This window comes from Misgurnus anguillicaudatus, chromosome 8 (genome assembly GCF_027580225.2).
Source record: "Misgurnus anguillicaudatus chromosome 8, ASM2758022v2, whole genome shotgun sequence".
NCBI lineage: Eukaryota > Metazoa > Chordata > Actinopteri > Cypriniformes > Cobitidae > Misgurnus > Misgurnus anguillicaudatus.
The window spans coordinates 37177715-37200867 of NC_073344.2; the positions used below are offsets into that span (position 1 = coordinate 37177715).

Sequence of the window (23153 nt, forward strand, 5' to 3'; positions counted from 1 at the left end):
TGTTTCATGTCTATCTGTTTTTATCTTAATATGTTAAGTGGCTTACATTTTGTAAGCATACACTGCATCACAAAGTCCAAATCCCTGAAGTACTGACCATTAGGAGTGATTTGTGCGTTTCTTAAAATAACTGCATTACGGTATCTGATTGTCGTGCCCACTTTCCGGGTTTTCTGTCTGTCCGGTTCTCTCACCCCTCCCTCCTGTCGTGTGCTGGCGCTGCTTCTCTCACTCATCTTCTAAGCTCTCTTACCTAAGTCTGGTGTTTCTGGAGTTTGGCACAGGCACAATATCACCCCGTTCGCTGTGTCAGCTAAATATGTTGCTGTAAACGGGACTGTGGGTGCGAGAGGTCGAGGGAAGATGAAATCTGCGCGGCTGTGGATGCTTATCTGTTTGACGACTGCGTCTTGTCAGCTTGGTACCGCTGATAAATACGGTTGTCAATGAGCCACAGGTTAACTTCACACGACTGAATGATGCGCGACTCGGATGCAAATAAAGAAATGTAATGAACGCACATGTTTTTCTTCATCGTCATATCTACATTATAATTGATTAATGTAAATGTAGCCATTAGATATTTTTTTACAATGTTTAAATTGCATTGGGACTTATGTTTGACTTTCTATCGTTTGAAATAATTTGTCAATGCTATTAGCATTAAAAAAAGTATAAACACGATTAAAGTGTTATCAATAATCTTATGTATTCGTTATTACATACATAAATGTTAAATGTAAAATGCAAGAGAAGGACTTGCGTGCTTGCTGTTAATGTTGACGTCGACAACGCGCGTGTCTTGACTGAAATGAATGGCAGCGCTTGGCGACCTGGCAACGTCAGATTATAACATTATTCATAGAGACCGCAATAACACTATTTTCATACTAGACCCGAGCTACTGTTGAACTAGGAATAGTTGTCTTGTTTATACAGCGATATTTTACCTTTAAGTGCATTTTTTAGACTTCATCGTAATGGAAAACACTTCAAGGCGTACTAATAAGTTGAGTTATTTTATTGTTTTTTCAGCGGGATAATATATTAAATTCAGCACCATGGACAGAGAGAGTTGTAATGAGGTTGGCACAGTTGTTTTTGAGGCACGTGCCTCATTGTATGTTCGCTTGTGCATTGCATCTGGCTGTTTTCTGCAGGCTGACTCACCGCTGACGACCCTTCCCACGTCATTCTTATGTTCGTCGTCACTGTGGGGGCACGAGTCACTCACTCAGAAGAATGCAAATTTGCTCTGTGAGAATGTTTATGTGGGCATGAGCTCGTGTGAATATAGCAAAAGAAAAGTGAATTGTGTAAATAATATTTCTAAATTCGAATGGATATCTTGGACAGATGTATTCACGTGAAAAACAAGCAGGCTAGGGCGAGTTATTCAATAACACATGCGCAGTGTTTTCCCAGACACGACTACATTTGTTTGTGCCAATGGTTGATTTAACCCTAATTTATTTTTGGAAAAGCAACAAAGAAAATACAGATAAATCAAGAAACGACTAATGAATGGACATGTTTGATATAGTTTAACCCCCTTTTGAGTGTGGGGTGAAGTTGATGTGCACTTTCAAATGAATATTACATTTTTTGCCCTAGAAGCCTAATCTTGGTCTTGTTTTAAAGTTTTTCACTGAAGTGTATGGAGGTGAAAATATTAAACAATATATAGTTTAAAAAAATAGCAGTTTAAATTAAACATAATAATAAATAAATAAATAATGCAATCAAGTATGTATTTTATATTTAAAAAAGCATAAAAATAAAAATCCTAAAAACATAAAAGTCTCAACTAGTTTGGATCCAAATTTCAAGTTAAAGGCGGGGTGCATGATCTCTGAAAGCCAATGTTGACATTTGAAATTAATAATAATTTAATTAATTTACTAATAAAATTAATTTTATTTAATTAATAACATTTGAAATCACCCAAACAAACACGTTGCTACCCTAATAAGGCCAATTCACACTGATCTAACAGACTCCAACAGACGCTTTCCAACGATATATAGTTTGTCAAGATTGTTTAGAAAAGGGTATAAGCAGTGCTATACACTCTAAAAAATATTGGGTTGAAATCAATGGGTGAAAACAACGTGGGCCTGTCAGTGGGCCCATGATATTTTAGAAATAATAAATATAAAAACTACTCTCTTAGAGCTTTCCAACAATATATATGGTTTGTCATAATTAGATAAGAATTCAAATGCAAAACACTAAAGTAAAAATAGGTCCCACTTGCGGGACATTGACATTTAGCAGGATTATCAATATTTTGAGGCACACGCGTTTCATAAATGAATCGCATACTCTCCCTACATAATTTATTTTATTAAACACTGTTGAAATATTTATTTTAGAGGCTTAGACCTTTCCAACGATATGTTTTATCTTAAAATTTACATAAAACATATTGACGTAAACTCAGGTTTACTGTATACGGGACAGTGACAGACGGTGATAGTTAAATGGTAAAACTTAATAATTTCATTTAATAATTTAAGTGTCTTCTTTCAAATGAGACCAACCTTATGTTTATATTCCAAAGCGTTCATAAATTCCAGCTATTTAAGTAGTGTATTTTCATGAAAAGGGGTGACAGTTAAGGGGTTAAAATCTTTTTGATGGATCTCGTGTCCAGCTGGTGCCAAGCGACTTATTATTTTCTTCCTGTGCATGAGTTTGTTGGATGTCAAACTCCATTAGTCATACTTTAATATAACCATTTTTTTTTCTATTTCGCCTCCGTCTCTCACCCCCGTTGCCTTCCCAAGAGCCCAGGAAGCCTTTCAATTTATTTTGACAGAGGATTACTTTTCAACCTATCATTTTATTATATATGACAAGTATGTCTGCTCTCCTCTCTAGGGGTCTGGGGACACAAAAAGGTTCCCTCTTAAATATAAATGGGCAAAACAATGCCACAGAAGAACCAATTTTGGCTGTATGGTTCCATAAAACCCCTTATGTTTCACAAAAGGTTCTTTGCACTGGAAAACAGTTCTTTAGATTACAAGAAAGAAGTGGTTCTTTTAAGAACCTTTCAGTCAAAGGTTCTTCAGGAAAACAAAAAATGTTATGGTACCCTTTGTATACAATTTTATTTAAGAGTGTAATGGAAAAGGTTTTTTAGACCAGTAGTTCTCAAACTACTGGTCTAAAGAGGGGGTGGTTCCACTTGGGGGGCAAGAGATGGTGCCAGAGGCGGCACTAGTTTTATAAAATAGGCTACATTCATTTATCAAAAATTCTATGTAATTAAAGCTCAGAAAACCAACATACTAACCAGCAGCATTACGTTGTATCATTTAACCTGTTTTGTTTAATTTAAATTCAAAATTTGAGATTGTTTTATGTCATTAATTTTCTTTGGGGGGCCGTGAAGGACTACATCTACAGTGCTACACCCTACACATGGGGGACCACTGCTTTAAGGGGGTCGCGCAACGGATGCGCAGCTTAGCGCCACGTCGAGTCACGTCTACAACTCGGAGGTCGCGTAAACCGGAAGTACACATTAAATAGCGCAAGCTTCCTCAGATAGCGTCTATTTAAAAATGCAAAATATACGTTAGCAGCCAATGTTAATCGTTAATGATTTGGGACAAATAAGATGTTATTTAATGTTAAACTATGTGAGTGGCGCTCTGTGGCACGACAGGGATTTGAGCAACTTCTTGAGTCAAAGCTCCTGTCGGCGCCAATGTGCGTATACTCATAGAAAACAATGTGTTCGATTTTTTTTTTTTTTTAGAACGACGCGGCGCTAAGCTGCGCATCCAGTGTGCAACTCCCTTTAGAGAACCACTGCTTTAGACTATTAAAATGTAAGAAATAAATGGTTCTATTAAGAAATTTTGGCTTTAAAGTTTCATTTAAAGGTGCAGTGTGTAAATTTTAGCGGTATCTAGTGGTGAGGTGGTGAATTGCAACCAACGGCTCAGTCCACTGCTCACTCCTCGCTTTTGAAACACATAGAGAAGCTACTGTAGCCACCACCAGTAAAACATGTCATTATTGGAGACAACTTAGTAAAAAAAGTTTGTCGGTTAAGGGCTTCTAGAAACATGGCGGCCCAAAATGGACCCTCGGTGTGTGTAGATAAAAACGTCTCATTCTTAGGTAATAAACACATAATGGTTCATTATGAAAGGTGTTTTTACACCCTGATAATATAGTTTTATATATTATTTTGCATTTCTGTCAAAATATCCTTCTAAAAATTACACACTGCACCTTTAAGTACTAAAAATGGTTCTTTTGTGGCTTCACCAGGAAGAACCCCTTTAGATCCCCTTTACTTTTTTAAGAGTCTGCAAAATTTCAGCTTGAATTTATATGTTATGTTAACTTTAAGCCAAAACTTTAAATAGTAGGTTGAATTGACTTGCGAAACCAAGTTGTGCATTTATTTTACAGTGTATATAAAATTGGCTTGTACCATGACCTTGTCCTGCATGAATGCCCTCTTGTTTTATTTATTTTTAATTGTTGTTGTGTTAAGGATATTTTGTCTTGTGAGATGTAGAACGCAGCTGGAGCTACTGTTGCGTATTTCTCACAGCGTTCTGGCAAATGTTAATTAAAGCTGTTTATGGTGGATGGATGATTCAAAACCATTACTTGTCTGTTGCTATGGTGTTAACAGATTGACAGTGTCTGATGAGCAATTAAATGTACTGGTGCTGAAATTGCCAGAGGACTATAGCTAGTCTACTGTATCTAACCTTTCAATTAAATATTAAAGAACCCATAACTGTATCTCTTGGGTGCTTGTGGTGGTGTGGGCCAGTACAAGTCTTCGAGGAACTTGCTTACATATACCGGCATGTATATTTAAACTGTGTGTGTATTACTCTCTTTAAAAATAAAGGTGTTAAAGGGGGTTCTTTGCATTGAAGAACTATTTTTGAATATTTTAGTCCTTAGAAGAACCATTTCTTGCTTGCACTGTAGTGGAACCTTTATCCTTTATTTAGTGTTCCCCAAATCCCCTCCTTACTTGCTGCTGATCATACTCACTCTTTTTTCTTCATCTTTTTCCGGTAAGGTTGTCTGTTTGATGAAGGCTTATGCTCCAGTGACCAGCTTTGCTGGGATGATGAGTGCTGCCATAGTTTGTGTTTCTGACCTTTGTACAATGGCTGGAACTGTTATGTAATTATATTACTTCATAACACCAGCCTCATTCGTTCTCCTTCATATCAGCCTGTATCTTTAACGTATTATTGGTTGGGCTTCAATACATCAGTCTTGGCCTCGTGTTTATGCATGTGCAATTTATTGTCATGCATTCAAATTTTACAGATTATATGAGCAATTATGCCGGTTCTATCTCTATTTTATAGCCCTTTTGTTAAGTCACTTGAAAAATATCAAGCTGATTTGTGTGGTAGTGCACATTTTTAAGTGTGTGTAAGAGGGATTAAAAAAAAGAAATCATTGACTGCACAGTAAACACTCTCGCACCATCAGCTGGTCTTACCCAGTAGGTGGTGTTCAACTATTTCCATGGCAACTATGACATCACACAGTTTCAAGTCTCTGTTTATGTGAAAAGCACAGGGGTGAAAAGTAAATTGTACAAAAGATGAAACACATTTGTACCTCACACAAGCAGACTTCATTTCACTGAAGACCTTGTCCATATGTCTACCAGTGACACAGCATAAGATGTCTATGTGTGTGTTCCAGATGAGTTGTTTGGTCAGTGCCTTACACAAAGGCAGGAAAGGTTTCGATACAGGGTGACGGCAGTCCTACTAGACAGGCTGCAGTCTTTATTGCAAATGCTCATGAAGCAAGGTAAGTTGTACATGCATCTTCTTGTCCTTGAGTTGCTTTAAATCGTGCAGCACTTTTTTCTACATAACAAAACTTATTGGTTGTCATAGAAACAGCACAATGTGTACGATAGGGAAAGTATTAATTCACCCACCAGCATGTGACTGAATATGTTGCTAAAGTAAGCAAGGTCAACTAAATATATGTGTGTCCATAATATATAAGCCACATTTTTAAACGATTTAAGCAGATTTTCCATTATTTTGCAGGATTAACCTGGCAGGATGATGTTACCCAATCAGTGATTAAAAAGGAGCTTAACAAAGTTACAAAGATCCCAGTAACTCCTGAATTGAAAAATGGCCCATCATCTGAGTAAATTTCACTTTTTTTGTCAAATTAAGATTTTTTTTTTAATTTTCATATTCCACTGCATTGATGTCTGTATTCTCTTTATTAATAAAGATCTCAGGTTGGCCCTAAAAACCAGCTTAAACCCAAACTGATGAAGCCCTACGTGGACTACATGATTGTTGATCCCCCTCAAACATCTCTCCATATGCAAAGTCTGGACCCTTACACTTACCCCAGAGTGAGAAAAACCCTACGATCATTGTAGATTTTGGCTGATAAGGTCTACAACTTTACTGTTAATTACAGCTTTGTGTCTACTTCGCAGTACGGCTACCAAGATGAAGAAGAGCGCTCTTTGAACTTAGTGGACAGGGACCGGTCCCAGCCTGCTTCCTCTCGCATTAGGGGCAATTCACCACTTTCTTCATCTCTGGATAAAGATGATCAACTTCTGCAGGACCTGATGACCCTACTTCTATCCTCACCCGCACAGCCAACTTCTCGCCATCGTGTGGCAGCACCTCATCACGTCTCATCTTTTTTCCAGGATCTGGACTTTCCCCTTGACTATAACAAGGACTTTTTAGCCCAAAATGAAAAAATCAACAGCCAGCAAAAAAAAGAGGGGTCCCAGAAATATGAAGCCTTTGTTGGGCCGAGTGGTGAGTGGTGTGTCTGTAAATTTGACAGTTTTGCTACTTTCAAAACCACTGAAAATGAACCCATCATTTGACTCTAGGGCCCAATCATCAGAATCTAAATGAGCTCCTTCTGCAGCATGGGTTTGATCTGAACCATCTCAACCCTGAGGAGATGGAACGTCTTTTTACAGTCCTTCAGCTCCTACAAAATGAACCCACCACCATGCAGAGAAAACCTGAGCATATACATTTTACTGGATATCAGCAACTAAGCCTGACTATATTTGTCATATATAAAAGGTTGATAGCAATATTGGGTACTGCTGCCATTGGCATTCATTACAAACTTCATCTGCTTGTTTTTATTCTTTCAGCTGAACAAATGGATTCCTCTGTGCCTCAAAAAGTGGTGAGTGTTCAAAATGTTTCTGCCATCTAGTGCTTAATTTGCAAGGTTGGGTTGTTGTCAGTTGTATTGAAATATTGTACCTGCAGGAGGCAGCATGTGTTTGATTTTGCAGCTAACCATACAAATAAATAGTGCTGGGCAAAGATTAATTGCGATTAATCACAACATAAAAACATTTAAATGTGTATATATATAAAAAAAAATTATGATAATGATTCGAGCTTTGTGACATGGTGCATTATCCTGCTGGAAGTAGCCATCAGAGGATGGGTACATAGTGGTCATAAAGGGATGGACATGGTCACAAACCATGCTCAGGTAGTCCGTTGCATTTAAACGATGCCCAATTGGCACTAAGGGGCCTAAAGTGTGCCAAGAAAACATCTCCAACCCCATTACACCACCACCACGAGCCTGCACAGTGGTAACAAGGCATGAAGGATCCATGTTCTCATTCTGTTTACGCAAAAGTCTGATGCTAAGTTTACACCAACCACGTTTCCGGCGTCAAAACCATCTACCGCGTGTGGTTTGCCGCTTCAACAATTTGGATGCATTCGCACGTGTAGAGCGGAGTACACGTGCCGAAAAAGCAAGCATTTGACGCGCGTCAGAGGCAAACTCCGCTTCTTGTGGGAGGGGCAAGTGCTATGCAAAAATTAGCGTGAACCGCAAAATGCACAAAAAGCACCATTCGGGCGTACCGTGCACAACGCTCAATTCGTGTCTTTCGCGCGAGCGTCAACGCGTCTTCACATTGACTTAACATTGAAATCACTTGCGCTTCACGCCTCTTCTGCGGTTGGTGTAAATGCAGCATGACTCTACCATCTGAATGTCTTAACAGAAATCGAGACTTATCAGACCACGCACAAAACTGTTAAATTTTGGTGCGCTTGTGCAAATTGTAGCCTTTTTTTCCTATTTGTAGTGGAGATGAGTGGTACCCGGTGGGATCTTCTGCTGTAGTAGCCCATCCGCCTCAAGGTTGTGCGTGTTGTGGCTTCACAAATGCTTTGCTGCATACCTCGGTTCTAACGAGTGATTATTTCAGTCAAAGTTGCTCTTCTATCAGCATGAATCAGTCGGCCCATTCTCATCTGACCTCTAGCATCAACAAGGCATTTTCTCCCACAAGACTGCCACATACTGAATGTTTTTCCCTTTTCACACGATTGTTTGTAAACCCTTGAAATGGTTGTGCGTGTAAATCCCAGTTACTGAGCAGATTGTGAAATACTCAGACCGGCCCGTCTGGCACCAACAGCCATGCCACGCTCAAAATTGCTTAAATCAACTTTCTTTCCCATTCTGACATTTAGTTTGGAGTTCAGGAGATTGTCCTGACCAGGACCACACCCATAAATGCATTGAAGCAACTGCCATGTGATTGGTTGATAAGATAATTGCATTAATGAGAAATTGAACTGGTGTTTCTAATAATTCTTTAGGTGTGTGTGTGTGTGTGTGTGTGTGTGTGTGTGTGTGTGTGTGTGTGTGTGTGTGTGTGTGTGTGTGTGTGTGTGTGTTAATAACACACTTTTATTTTTATGCAATTAATTGCGATTAATCCTTGCCCAACACTACAAATAAAATAAATAATAACATTTTGGCAATGTTAACAATTTCATGTAGTTTGTCGTTCATGTCTATTATATTCCATTTACCCGTCGTACATCTCCAGACACAGCATTTTACTGTAGATGATTTCAGACTGCTGCAATATGATACCCTTGCCAACTCTATTACATCAACAATCACGGCTGGCTAGAATATAAACAGCAACTGCCCAATAACCAGTGAGCTCAATAGCATGTGAATGAGAAAGATACACATAGATCATTATCTCGAGACCATTTACCTGACACTGCAAGTCTTGTGTGCTTTCTCCACATTAGATGAAGATTACAGAGGGGGAGATGACCCATGTTTTGAAGCAAGCATCTGTCCCAGCTACAAATTCTTCTTTACCTCCTTCAAACATCCTTAGCTCACAAGTTTCTCCAAAAGGGCCCAGCTCCCTGGGGACCCCGCGGGATAACTCTGTCCCTGTGGGTACCAGTAAACTAAGTCCTGCGGCTCTCAAAAATGAGGATGGAAAGCTTGCAAAGGGAGCCATGAGTGTAAAACCTGGAAAGAATGGAACCATATCAAAGGAAGAGTTTGGTTATATTGTCACCAATCAGAGGTACAATCAACAAATTAGAGTGTTACTCCATGTGGAATTCTTTTGTTCGGAAGTAGAATGGTCACATGGTACTTGTTTTCAAAACACATCACTAATAAAAAACCTGAAGGCACATGCTCGCTGTTCAATGAGAGACTGTCCATGTGTGTTGTTTTGTGAGTTTTGTATTGTTGTGCTTGTGAAGTTTGTGTGTGTATGAATGTGTATGTCTCTCTACAGTCCCCTCAGTCTGTCCGATGGGGTTCATCTACTGAAGATTCTTGCAGATAGGATCCATCTCACCACTGGCTCTCTCATCAATATCAGGTAGGCCTGGGTCTATAGACCTTTTGCGAGTAGACGTCACCGTTACGTCACTGCAAGCTGCGCGCGCAATGTGGTGGCAGAAAAACAGTGGAAATGAATTATACACAAGTGAAACGAGCAAGATAACTCTAGAAAATGTCTTATTGTGCTGTTGAGTGTCAGAATAGGAATGCCAAAAAAAGATGGCCTTCATTTTTATACCGTTGTCGAAGACACCATTTGAAGATAAACGTAAGTGTTTATGGTTGCAATAAGCCCTTAAACGGACAGACTGGAGTGATGAAATCATCTGGAAATCTATTAATAATTAGGATAGAAAACAATGTCCGGTGTTCTGTCGAAGTCTGTTCCCTCTATGTGTTTATCAGAGCGTTTTCATCACTTTACGTTTATTATTTTTTAGAAAAATAAATATTTGAATGGATTATACTGAAAAAGCAATAATATCACCATTTATTACATATTTCAAAATTTTTCCGTTTTCTATTATTTCTTTTTACCTTATATCTTCGCCTATGTCTTCTGCTCTAAAATTATTATGTTTACATACTTAATAAATATAAAAAATAAAGCGCACACACATATGTTGTAAAGTGTTATTAATATATAAACAGGCCTATGCATATTAATTTGTATGTTAACATAATAGTTTTAGAACAAACACGTCGGCTATAAATATAAGGAAGAAATAATAGACATTTAATAAATGGTATTATATAGAATACATCATATAAAAGCAATACTATGTAATTTAGCGATTCATACTGTAAAATTAATTGATTTGCCAATAAAGAACAATACATATACATTACATACATGCATCAGTAGCCAAGCCATTTAAACTTTTAATCTATCTAAAAAATAACCCTGACATGATTAAACAAAAACATTACACTAAAGGGAAACATAGGGGAAACAGACTTCGACAGAACACCGGATCTATAAAAATTACAATTTAACGCTAAAACACTTTACACCGCTACTGCAGAGCTGTCACTTTCTGCCACCAGTTGGGCTCCGCCCACAAAAATGTCATCTCTGTTTGCAAACACGCAAATGGTCTATTGCAGGCCAGAAAGGCTTAGATGAGTCCCAGATTTGGTTTGGTAGTGAACTTTAACATCTTTAAAGTGTTTCCTAAGAAAACTCAAACCTTTGAAGACGGGTTTAAAAGTGGACGTTTTTTTGATAACAACGCCTCGAAGTCTCCGTGTAAACTGCACAAATGCAAATCTGTGATATTGGTGATGTCATGAGTATGTGATAAATCACTCTATAACAATGGCCTACAGGAATGTGTTCGTGCTGCTCAAGTTAATTTATGTTTTTTCAACAAAGTTTACACATTTTTGTGAAATTCTTCATAAACCCAAAGAAAATACTTTCCCGTTTTTCAGACATCCTTGTTGCGTAAGCATAACCTTAAGTTAAAGAGTAGTTTACCTTTACAGTGCAAATAGCGTCTCTTATTGGCAAATGCCATTTACACTAGCTCCGCCCACAAAAGTCTGGTTGGAGCACTAAAGTTTAAAAAAGACACACCAAAATCAACAGCTTCTGTGGCGCAAGCTGTAGAGCATATATGGCTTGTAGATCTGGCTTTTAATGGTTCAAATCCACATTTTGGGACTTAGTGTAAATAGCATCTATCGCATTTACACACAGGCTGCGTCGGAAATCCCTAAAATGCTGCCTTCGGAGGCAACATTTCAAAACAGTAAAGCTGCATTCAGACAAGCAGCGATTAGCAGTAGCCGAGCGGATGGGGCGTGTCCAGTTGCGCAACAAAGTTTTAACTTTATGCAAATTATGAGCGACTTTCGGGAGCAACTACCAATGAGAACGAAGCAGTAGAGTTCATGTCATCCATCTCTAGTCAGTCACTGGAGTGGACGGTACTCATTTTGTTTATGACAACCAGATTTAGAAACACCTCTTTTGAGACGAGCGACACACAGCGACAAAAGTCGCTTATAATGTGAATATACCTTAAAGGGACAGTAAGTAGGGTTTTAAGTGTTTTATTAATCAAAATCAATGTCTTTATTCATAAATATGTCCTCGTTGGTGTCAAATGATCTCTGTCAGTGATCTGACTTTTCTTTGTAAGCTTATAATTTCTTCTCTTTACTTACATTAAACGGGTAAGGCCAAGGAGGCTTCCATGTTGTTCCACCATACTGATAAACTCTAATAGCAGAGAGGGACAAAAAGCTCTAGCCTACCAAAGCATTTCCGCAACACGTTTTCATTCAGGACACGTGAACTAGCTTAAACGGACAAGGAGATCAGTGATTACATAACGGCTACCGTAGTTGCAACACGCATTTGGAAAAGCGAGGCGCTAGAGAGCACTATTCGTTTGAATGCAAAATACAATTTCACCACTAGATGGGGTAAATCCTACTTATTGTCCCTTTAAAGGTGCAATGTGTAATTTTTAGAAGGATCTCTTGAGAGAAATGCAAAATAATATACAAAACTATATTATCAGGGGTATATAAAGACCTTTCATAATGAATCGTTATGTGTTTATTACCTTAGAATGAGACATTTTTATCTATAAACACAGAGGGTCTCCTTACATGGAAGTCGCCATTTTGTGCCGCCATGTTTTTACAGAAGCTCTTAACGGACAAACGTTTTTACTAAGTTGTCTCTGGCGATGACATGTTTGTCCGGTGGCAGCTATCGTCGCTTCTCTATGTGTTTCGAAAGCAAGAGGTGAGCAGTGGACTGAGTCTTAGGTTGCAATTCGCAACCTCGCCACTAGATGCCGCTAAAATTTACACACTGCACCTTTAAGGCATCAGGGCACGTCCGAATCCAATGTTTGCTTTACTTCCTGATTCCTCAGAGACCTTCATTGTCTTGTCCCACAGGGTATGCAACAACGTCACTTTTCCACTTGACCACACCGGAGCTCACCCTGTTGAGTGGCAAAACATTTAACAAAATGGCTGGTTTTTATAGCTGCTGCTGCGAAAACGCCAGTAAAACTGACTATTATCAGCTTAAATTGAATGTAGTTGGCCTTATAAGTGACCCTAACAACTTGCCAAACAACCATTAGTCTGTGGACATTGGCATATGACCAGACATTGCTTTTCCTGACATATATGTTCGTCTTGCCTATAATTATCCCACCTGTGAAGAACACAAGGCTCATCATAATGACAAAACTTTGCAATTACACAAAATAAGAGTATTTATTGGTGTATTTTTATAGGATTTTTTATTCCAAAATTTTACATACCTGACATATGGCTACTGATTTACTTCTTTCTTTTGATTGTTTTTCTTTGCAGATCGCTCCAAATTTTTGTTGAATCTGTTAGCACAGGTGATCACACAACTACTTTTTCAATTTTAGCCGCGTTTTTCACGTTAGGCTAATGCTGTTGCTTAGACTTTTTGCCACTCAGTGGGCGTAACTGCAGTCACTTTCGCCGAAGGTGACGTCACGTGCATACCCTCTATTCTATACGTGTGTGCGCAAGGAATGTGATTGGTCGAGGCTTTTCGAGGGAGGCCAGGAAAGCGTGTTTAGTGTAAATAAGGTTATATTTTAACTTTTTATACCTTTTGATTGCATTTTTAGCAAGAAATTAGTATTGCATCTTTCAAATATGGGATAAGTTATCACAAAGGCACTTTCTGTTTATATTTCAAACTGAATTTCATTGCTGCATATGAAGGCTGTCTGAATGCGTTTCTCTGAGCTGCCTTCATTCCTCTGAAGTCATTGCCTCATGAAGCAGCAACAAGTCAGCTGCCTTGCCTTGGGTTTCAGACGCAGCCTATCACGCTATTTGTACTTGGTGTAAATAGCCGCTGCCTTAACATTAGGCTAATTAACACCGGTGTTATTATTGTTTGTTGCTTTGGTTAGCAAGCAAATGCCAATCTCACTAACCCTTTGACCAAATCAAATTGTGGTGAGCTGGAACCTTAATCCATTATCCCAAGAGGACAGAGGGGGTTGGCTTAGAGAGAAGTGAATGGAACAAACCAACCACACAAATGTTACCCGATTAGGCTACTTGTACAATAGGCTGACCCTCACAGTGTGGGTCCTTATACCTAACACATCCATGTGTGTGTCGGATGCTTGTATGTAGGCCTAATAAAAACCTCTATTTCACAGTGTGGTTGGTCCAGCAGTCACTTTCCGTGTCCTCCCAAATAGCCAGAATTTTACAGCCAGTGAGGTGTCAGAAAAGGCCGGTGAGTATGCCTAATAAAAATAATGTTTGTTTTTTTTGTTATTAGGAGTATTTCGTAGATTTTGTAGAAGTATTTATGGCTTAAAGATCATGCAAGGTAATAGAAAAATTGACTGATTATTTTATAAATTATCAAATTATCAAATTATTATTATATAAAAATATTATACAATTATTTGACTCAAATAATCTAGATTAGCTTCGCACTTCAATTTCATTCTCTATTAATGGATTAGATTAAATATTTTTGAGTGTTCAGTGCACTTGCTTTATTAAAGCAATACGTTACTCGCGGCCATTCACATAGGCTACAGTAATTTGATTTAACAATTGTTTTCTACGTTTGATTCATGGCTAAAATTATTTAAAATATCTTGCATGTATTATAGAAGAGATAAAAGCTAATAAGATTATATTATGAAGGCATAAAAATACCATTCTGTCTATGTAACGTCTTATTTCATTTTATTTTATTCAGTGGCCCAAAAAAACTCTCTAGAATCCGAGACTGGTCTAAAGGTGCTTCAGGCAGGTGTCGGGGAGGTAAGGATGTCCATTATAAACGCTATAACTTTAGTACCCACTGTTTAGTCCTTCACCATTTCATTTTGTCTCTGTCACTGCTTGAGAGGGGAGCATCTCACAAGACCCCCGAGACACCCACCCCCGTTTTTTTTGCTTTGTTGCTATGACAACGACATCATACGTGTCAAACTGTCAGGCGCGTTCACGCTTCTGAGCTCGCTGCCGATCGGCATCCCAAACGCTTCTACATTCAAAACGCATTATTCCCACAAAAGATTAAGATGCCTGACCTGTGCTGGAGTTCTCCGCTTTCTGTTCATTTCCCGCGAACGCGAAGTTACCGATTAGAGTCGTTAAACGTTCAAAATTCAAACCGGCGGAGACGGTTGAAGCACGTACAGAATTCTGCTCGTGTTTGTCGGACACCGGGCGGGAGCGGTTGCGGTTTCTACAAAACTGTGTAACGTTATTAATTTGATATATTCTGGTGAGTTAAATCTTAATATTTTTACACCCTAATAAATATTACATTAATTTATTGTTACATTGCACTAAACCTCCAAATTAATTCAGTTTTCCACCAAAATATGCTTTTTGTCAGCTGTATGGTCCTCCTACATCACGTTGTCATTTTAGGTTATCGAATTTCCTCATCTGACAACGTTTTTTGTGAGCTGAAATCTCATACAAACCACCGCTTGTGGGCAAAAAAATATACTTTAACTATACACTGCACCTTCAATTTTCCTGCTTAACTTCAAGTTTGTGGATTAAAATAGCATATTGTCCATTAGAGACAGATTAAACTGCTTTTATATAAATCTAGGTGCCTGTTGTGTGAAAGTGTTTTCTTTGAAGTGCTCAGTGATTTGTTAAAATGAAGCACAAATGACCAATCAGAATGATTTGCACTCAGAATCACCGCGCAGACGGTGATGTCAGGTAAAGATGGTTGCTGTGGCGACAAGGTCAGTGTGGTTATGAATGATGATGTAATAAGTCTGACTGGCTCCTGTCTGCATCATTCCAGCAGATAACAGCACAGGGGCATACAGTGTGATCCTTCATATAATGGGTCGAACTACAGTATAGGTCTAATTGAACAAATACACTTTGTCTGAAATCTTATAGGCCCTTACTATACATTAAGTGAAAATCAGTATGCACAATCAATATGAATAATCAATGAATAGTATGTGCAAAACCTAAATGTGCAAAAAAGTAGGCAAGAAATGCCTGGATGGTCTACTCCTGCTTCCGCTGAGATTTCTTAGAATACATCAGATGGACATTTTTGGCTATCCTGTGAGGTCACAGTTGAACTTCAAAAAGTTTATATATTACACAACTGGGAAACTGTGAGCCGGGCAGCTATTTTCAATCGTAAGTGCCACCAAGAAATGTATTCGTCGATAAGTGGGTACTTCATGTTACCCAGTGGTACATACTGTACTGAATATGTTTCGAAGTCAGGGATAGCTTACATCTTCCTCCCTTTTATCAAATCAGTTTATTCATTGCATACATGTTCCTATAATGTCATTTATACACTATAGTTCATCAAGCTTGTAATGTTGCCATGGCAACCAGAGAGCCCACTGAGATCATAGCTTTACATCACAGGGTGGGATGTGCATTACTCTTTTAAACACTCGTTCTGTCCTGATTGGGATTGTGCAAGTCTTTCCCTAATCCACTTGGCCTCTTGAATTTTACTTCAAAATCCGATAACAAGAAAAGCACTTTGTTTCATATATTTTAAAAATATACTTGCTCAAAATAAGATTCCATAAGACACAACATTGGGGGGATGTGAGTTTAAAAAAAATCTTGATTGTACCATGACTTTGTCTTTTTGTACTATGCATTATTGCAGAAGAACGATGGCCATGCGTTGCCAGTGGCAACACGCGTGCATGACAACACCCAATGGGTGTTCATCATGTTTGTGGGTGTGGCTTGTGTGGGTGGACTCCTGGTGGGGGCGCTGACCATCTCCTGCCTCCGCACACATGCCCGGCAGTTGGCCTCAGGGAAACTGGGATTGGGACCTGAAGCTGGAAACGTAACGCATTATGAGTACCAGGTAGGCAGAAGTAATTTGCAAACAAACTGACTCAAATTAAAAAAATTAATGTTTAGGTGTGACCATGATTGCTTATAGAAATCAGATGCGTAGGAAATTAGATTTATTTGCATTTAACACAAGTAATCTGTCTTTTTAAAACATTTGGTTGGCACTGCGGACACTTGATGGCAATTGCAAAGGCAAAATATTGCAGGTTTTATTAATCAGAATCAATTCATTTTTGTTTTATTATGAGTGACTCCACAGCCTGACAAGCTTGTTCTGTTTCTTTTCGCTCAGGATCTTTGTCGGCAGCATATGGCTGCTAAGACCTCTCAGGGCAGGCAGGACTGTGGGGTCGGAGCTGCAGGTGGCGCCGGTCCGGCAGGCGTGGGTGGCGGAGGAACGGATACATCACGGGTTAGCAGCGTTTCATCACAGTTCAGCGATGCTCCCCAGCCAAGCCCTAGTTCACACAGCAGCACCCCCTCCTGGTGCGAGGAGCCTGCGCAGTCTAACATGGATATCTCTACAGGACACATGATACTGGTAAACACACACTATTTGCCCCTTTAGCTTACACTTTGGATATTAAATGCCCTCCAACCATTTCCTTCTCACATTGTCAAATGTATGATATGTTCATACAAAGGATTTTTTGTTTTTGTTTTCCTTGATTTAAGTAAATTATTAGCATACTTCATGTCTGAAGGATCATGTGAAAGAAAAACATTTCTGAGAAACACGACACGTGTCTCTTTTGCCTCATAGGCATATATGGAGGATCATCTGAAGAATAAGGACCGATTGCTTAAAGAGTGGGAGGCTCTGTGCTCTTACCAGGCAGAACCAAGCACCATCTCAGCAGCCCATAGCGAAAATAACGTCAAGAAGAATCGCTGCTCTGATGCCGTGCCTTGTAAGTAAAGTCTGTTGCTCTACCACACCTCAAAATATCTCTGTTTTTTTACTTGTTGATAGTTTAAGATGTAAATGTTAATTGTTTTATGCAGATGACCATTCCCGAGTAAGACTGAAGGCTGAGATTAACCCATCCAGGACAGACTATATCAACGCCAGCACCATTGTAAGATTAAATCAGATCGCTCATCTGGTTTCTGTCTGTATTTGAACTATTCAAATCAATCCAACTTGGACTTCATTAACTTTCCGATTAATTTTTTAGCATTAGTGGCTTACTTTATGGTCTGTTTCCCTCATTGTTTAGCTGAAAGCTAAGCTAGAAATCCCTTCTTTGCTCGCATCCTTCTCAGTTACCAAGGTGATAATCCATTTATTCTTCATAGATGTGTTCCGGAATCCCCTCTTAGCGTTGCCATGGTTACATTGTATTGATCTCATTCAGGATGTGTAGGTCTGGAATCCCCCGCTGCTCTGTTGTAGGAGCAAAGGATCATCAATTAAACCTTCATGCTCGCGGATCACATTAATGGCCTGTTGTCGAGGTGATGGCCAGTCCGAGGATGAAGCACTGACCCCTGACCTTTGTCTCCTGTTGACCCTTTAGATCGAGCATGACCCCCGGATGCCAGCGTATATCGCCACCCAAGGACCTCTTTCACATACCATCTCTGATTTTTGGCAGGTCAGTCATGATGATGTTATTGAGTCCAGTTAAATCATTTATTATAAGTGAGCACAGATATGGTAAAGATTTGAATGTCTATGTATGTAGTAATAAGTATAGCATAAATTTTAAATTATGTAATCTGCGTTTCTTTGTGTGTGATGTGTAGATGGTTTGGGAAAGCGGCTGTACGGTTATAGTGATGATGACGGCACTCGTTGAAGATGGAGAAAAGCAGTGTGGTCGATACTGGCCCGACGAGGGCTCCTCTCTTTACCACATCTATGAGGTATGCTTTGATTTAACGGTTGTCTATTTTGTTGTCTGTCCTGTAATGGTGCTGATTTACACTCACCCAAAGGATTATTAGGAACACCATACTAATACTGTGTTTGACGTCCTTTCGCCTTCAGAACTGCCTTAATTCTACGTAGCATTGATTCAACAATGTGCTAAAAGCATTCTTTAGAAATGTTGGCCCATATTGATAGGAAAGCATCTTGCAGTTGATGAAGTTTTGTGGGATGCACATCCAAGGTACTAAGCTCCCATTCCACCACATCCCAAAGATGCTCTATTGGGTTGAGATCTGGTGGCTGTGGGGGCCATTTTAGTACAGTGAACTCATTGTCATGTTTAAGAAACCAATTTGAAATGATTTGAGCTTTGTGACATGGTGCATTATCCTGCTGGAAGTAGCCATCAGTGGATGAGTACATGGTGGTCATAAAGGGATAGACATGTTTAGAAACAATGCTCAGGTAGGCTGTGGCATTTATTTTAAATGATGCCCAATTGGTACTAAGGGTCCTAAAGTGTGCCAAGAAAACATCCCCCACACCATTGCATTAATGAGAAATTGAACAGGTGTTCCTAATAATCCTTTAGGTGAGTGTACATGTAGTGTGATGATAACTTTTAATTATCATACTCAGGTCAACCTGGTGTCTGAACATATCTGGTGTAATGACTTCCTGGTGCGTAGTTTCTACCTGAAGAACGTCCAAACCCAGGAGACTCGTACCCTCACTCAGTTCCACTTTTTGAGCTGGCCCGCGCAAGGAATACCCAACTCCACACGCCCTCTGCTGGACTTCCGCAGGTACGGCACATGCACGCAGACGAGTACTGCGTGTGCGCAGACGAGTGCTGCGGATACGCAGTATATAATACAACATTTACACCCGTGTCACGTACTCATTGGCTGTGTCGGAAATAGCTCCCTGTACCCTTAAACAGTTCACTATTTGAAGGGGCCGCCATTTGTAGTGGTGTCCGAAATGATAGCGAACATTATCGAGAGCACTTATTCTATACCATAAAGCACCTTAATTATGAGTGTACAACCGCTACCCCTTCACTTCCAAATGAACTCCAACGTCTCAACAATTCCTCCGCTAAGTGACTATATTAGCAAACCAATGAAGGGAATAGCGGGCTATTTTCAGCCATTCACTCTTCGTCACGTCATTCCATCACGGCTTCACTAGCGCTGTTATTTTCTGTCTCTCTCTTAACCTATTGCGCTCTCTCTTTGTGAGCGATGGAGCGCAGTAGCGAGGTATTGCACAGCTGTCTGTGTCATTTTTGTGGTTTGCAGCTAGTAGTCTGGTTCCAGTTGCATAGTCACAAAAATGAGCACAGACAGGTGTGGCTGCAGCAACGCTGATGAAACGCTCCATCGCCGCCCCAACTCTCTCTTCTGTCCCTTCACACGTTCTCTCTATGTGCTTGTCTGTCCATCTCTCCATCATATTGCCTTATTTCCAGTTTCTGTGTCGATCTCCCTCTCAGTTTCTAACTACAGATATGATGAAATGTTATTTGGTTGTTGATTTTATGTTGCTTGTTTCTTACCATTACTCTCTTGTGTTGGATCTTTCTGATTCTCTACTATGCAGTGGTCCTGATGTTTTCCTCTAATCTTTGTGGGTCTCTGTTTTACATTAGTGTAAATATTTACAGTGCTTGCAAAGCGATGACTGCTTTTTGATGCCGTAAATTAAGCCTTATTTAAACAAGAGTCTTCTTAAGGGGACACTCCACTTTTTAAAAAAATATGAAAACATTTTCATTCTGGCATAATAATCAAGGACTTTGCTGCCGTAACATGGCTGCAGGAGGTGCGATGATGTTACGCGGCGTCTGAAAATGGTCCCCTTGGTAACTTTCAATAGCAGGGGACTATTTTCGGGCAGTGCGAGTGTCTTTCCCCCTCTTGCAGCCGTGTTGCGGCAGCAGGGGTCTTGATTGTTACGACAGAATGAGAGTAGCCTCTAGTTCCTAGACATATCTGCCTAGAAAATCACAACTTTTAATTTTCAGTCGGTCTTAGTAGACAATGTAACTACAGAAGAGTCAAGTTTTAAATAGGAAAAATATTGAAACTCTTTATTTTGAGCGTGATGCTAATGGTCTAATCCGATTCAATTGATTATGCTAAGCTACGCTAAAAGTGGTACCGCCAGACCCGGAGATCGGCTGAATGGATTCCAAACCAGTAAATATCAAATGTTTAACTCTAGGGGAGCTGGAAAATGAGCATATTAAAAAAAAGTGGAGTATCCCTTTAAAGGTGCAATGTGCAAATTTTAGCGGCATCTAGTGGTGAGGTTGCGAATAGCAACCAATGACCATCGCACACCTCTTTCTGTCAATAGAACCTCTTAAAACACATTGCACCTTTATAAGTTTAAGATTAAAGTTTAAAAGTGGTCTGTTTACATATTGAGACTTACATTGTTTGACATTCAGAATCATTGCGAACTAAATGTTTTGCAAGCACTGCTTTTATCTTCAGAAAGAGTCAATCTGGTTATATCTGATATCTCTTTCTTGTCCTTAGGAAAGTCAACAAATGCTACCGTGGACGCTCATGTCCCATCATTGTGCACTGCAGGTAAATCAGTACAATGTGTAAGTACAGAGGATTTCTGTTTCATTAGAAAAAACTAAAATAATTATTGTTTGCATTTAAAATCATGTTCTTGTCACTACGGTAAGCAAATAAATTATGATTATACAAAATTGTTCGCAAATTGGACAGTTGCATTCGTTCAGTGTGTAAGCGTTGCTTTTCTGACTTTGCAGTGATGGTACAGGCCGAACCGGAACATACATCCTGATTGATATGGTTTTGAACCGCATGGCTAAAGGTCTGCACGTGACAAACTAGTAAAGTTTACTTATAAAAAGCAGAAATTGTTTTAAAAAAAGCTTGTTGTTTCATTTAATTTCAGGAGTTAAGGAAATCGATATAGCCGCAACCCTGGAACACATCCGAGACCAGAGGCCGGGAATGGTGCGCACCAAGGTAATGAATGCTATGCTTAGTAACACCACAGAGCCACATATAAGAAATTAAAGCACTAGTGTACTCATAAAACACCATAGTATCAATGGTCTCTCCTATTCCCTTCAGCTACGGTAACTGTTTAATATAATTTTCACTGCCGCTGTTGGTATTATTAAATGAAAGCTGCACAGATTAAGTGGTGGATTTCAAAATAGAAATGCTGACCTATGCTTTTATCTGCTTCCTCAGGATCAGTTTGAATTCGCATTGACTGCTGTGGCTGAAGAGGTTAATGCTATTCTCAAAGCTCTACCCCAGTGAGACAAACGCCCACAACTATCAGAAACACTCGCATAAAAACACATTCACAAATAGCTGCATGTGTGCATACACGCTTTATGCGGCCACCAAGGTTCAGATTAGGGATGCGCATAAGTAATCGACTAGTCGGGTACTTGTTCTGACTACTAAAACACTAATGGATTACAAACCTAAATGTGCCTGTTAAAACTGCATGTGTTGGATGTGCTTTGTTGAATATGGTGAAAATAAAAGGTGTCCTTGCGACCTCAGCTGTCAGAACACAATTTCGTCAAAGCAGGCTTTGTGGTTAACAGGCTAAAAATCCAACTCACACCACTTGTTTTCCTAATTTTATACATGGAACATACTTTAAAAATATTATATACACAAAAATATTATAACCTACATATGAAGAGTTTCGTTGCAAAACGAGATAACCACCGTTTTTTTAATTGTTCAGAAATCTCGTTTTTTGGTTGTGCATTCCAATTAATTTTAATGCAACTGCAGTTGGTTTGTTTTGATTTAAACCTTCATAACTTAAAAAATACAGCTAAGTAGCACCATAAAACTAAATAATAACATGATAACATAATAATAAACATGTTTTGACAAAAATGTTAAAAATGGATTTATCTCGTTTTGCAACGAAACTCTTCATATCAAGACAACGTTTTTATATATGCATTACTCTTGTTTTATTTTTTAAAAAAGGGTTTTATGTAGAGGTCGACAGATTTTCAGCCTAGCTGATTTTCTGCACCGATATTAAGCATTTTAATGGTTATTACTTTAGTATCGGTCATTTTCAGAACAGTTTTGCCGATAAAATAATTACAATTTTAAATGAATTATTCTTGCCATCTGATTTGTTGGGAGTTAAGAATCCGTATTAGGTTATTTTTATTATTAATGTTATTATTTACAGTTCCCAGAATTAAAGATATGTTTTAAAGCATTTAAAGAAAGTTTATGTCAGAGCCCTTGTTATTCTTAAATTCAGTGTGTGTAAATTTTAGCTGCATCTAGTGGTGATATTCTGAATTGCAACCGCCACAGGACAAACATGTTGTCGTTTGAGACAATGTACACTGTAAAAAAATCCATAAAAACTGTAAAATTCTGGCAGCTGGGGTGCCAAAAAATACAGTAAAATAACAGGCACAATAAATTACAAAAAATAAAATAAAAATTGTGATACAAAAATACAGTTTTTTTTTCTGTAATTTTACATTGGGGATGAAACGCGCTATGTAGAACAGTTTGTCCATTTAGGGCTACTGTAGAAACATGATGGTGACTTCCATGTAGGTAGACCTGCGGTGTATGTAGATAAAACACATTTTAAGGAAATAAAAACAATACAGTTCATTATGTAAGGTCTTTATACACCACTTATAATATAGTTATGTATTTTATATTACATATAATATAAAGAGATCGTACTAAAA

At 38.9% G+C, this 23153-nt stretch overlaps 1 protein-coding gene across 1 annotated transcript; it reads left to right on the forward strand.

The window, feature by feature from the left end:
• Positions 1-196: 196 nt before the first annotated feature.
• Positions 197-22897, forward strand: ptprnb (protein tyrosine phosphatase receptor type Nb). The gene is made up of 23 exons (XM_073870851.1): positions 197-439; positions 5066-5115; positions 5709-5820; positions 6069-6174; positions 6265-6391; positions 6479-6815; positions 6893-7030; positions 7169-7203; positions 9102-9391; positions 9611-9697; positions 13845-13924; positions 14402-14466; positions 16325-16534; positions 16817-17065; positions 17288-17435; positions 17530-17603; positions 18045-18122; positions 18274-18393; positions 19040-19206; positions 20950-21003; positions 21195-21259; positions 21344-21417; positions 21649-22897. The coding sequence occupies exons 1-23, from the start codon at positions 364-366 to the stop codon at positions 21718-21720; spliced, it is 2814 nt and encodes a 937-aa protein (XP_073726952.1). The 5' UTR covers positions 197-363; the 3' UTR covers positions 21721-22897.
• Positions 22898-23153: the final 256 nt, after the last annotated feature.

What these genes read in the sequence shown, in the direction of transcription:
- ptprnb (XM_073870851.1), top strand. Translation starts at nt 364, where the DNA reads ATGAAATCTGCGCGGCTGTGGATGCTTATCTGTTTGACGACTGCGTCT. An exon ending in GTGACCAGCTTTGCTGGGAT is followed by an intron (nt 5,116 to 5,708) that starts GATGAGTGCTGC and finishes GTGTGTGTTCCA; the next exon opens with GATGAGTTGTTTGGTCAGTG. An exon ending in CTCTTTACCACATCTATGAG is followed by an intron (nt 18,394 to 19,039) that starts GTATGCTTTGAT and finishes TATCATACTCAG; the next exon opens with GTCAACCTGGTGTCTGAACA.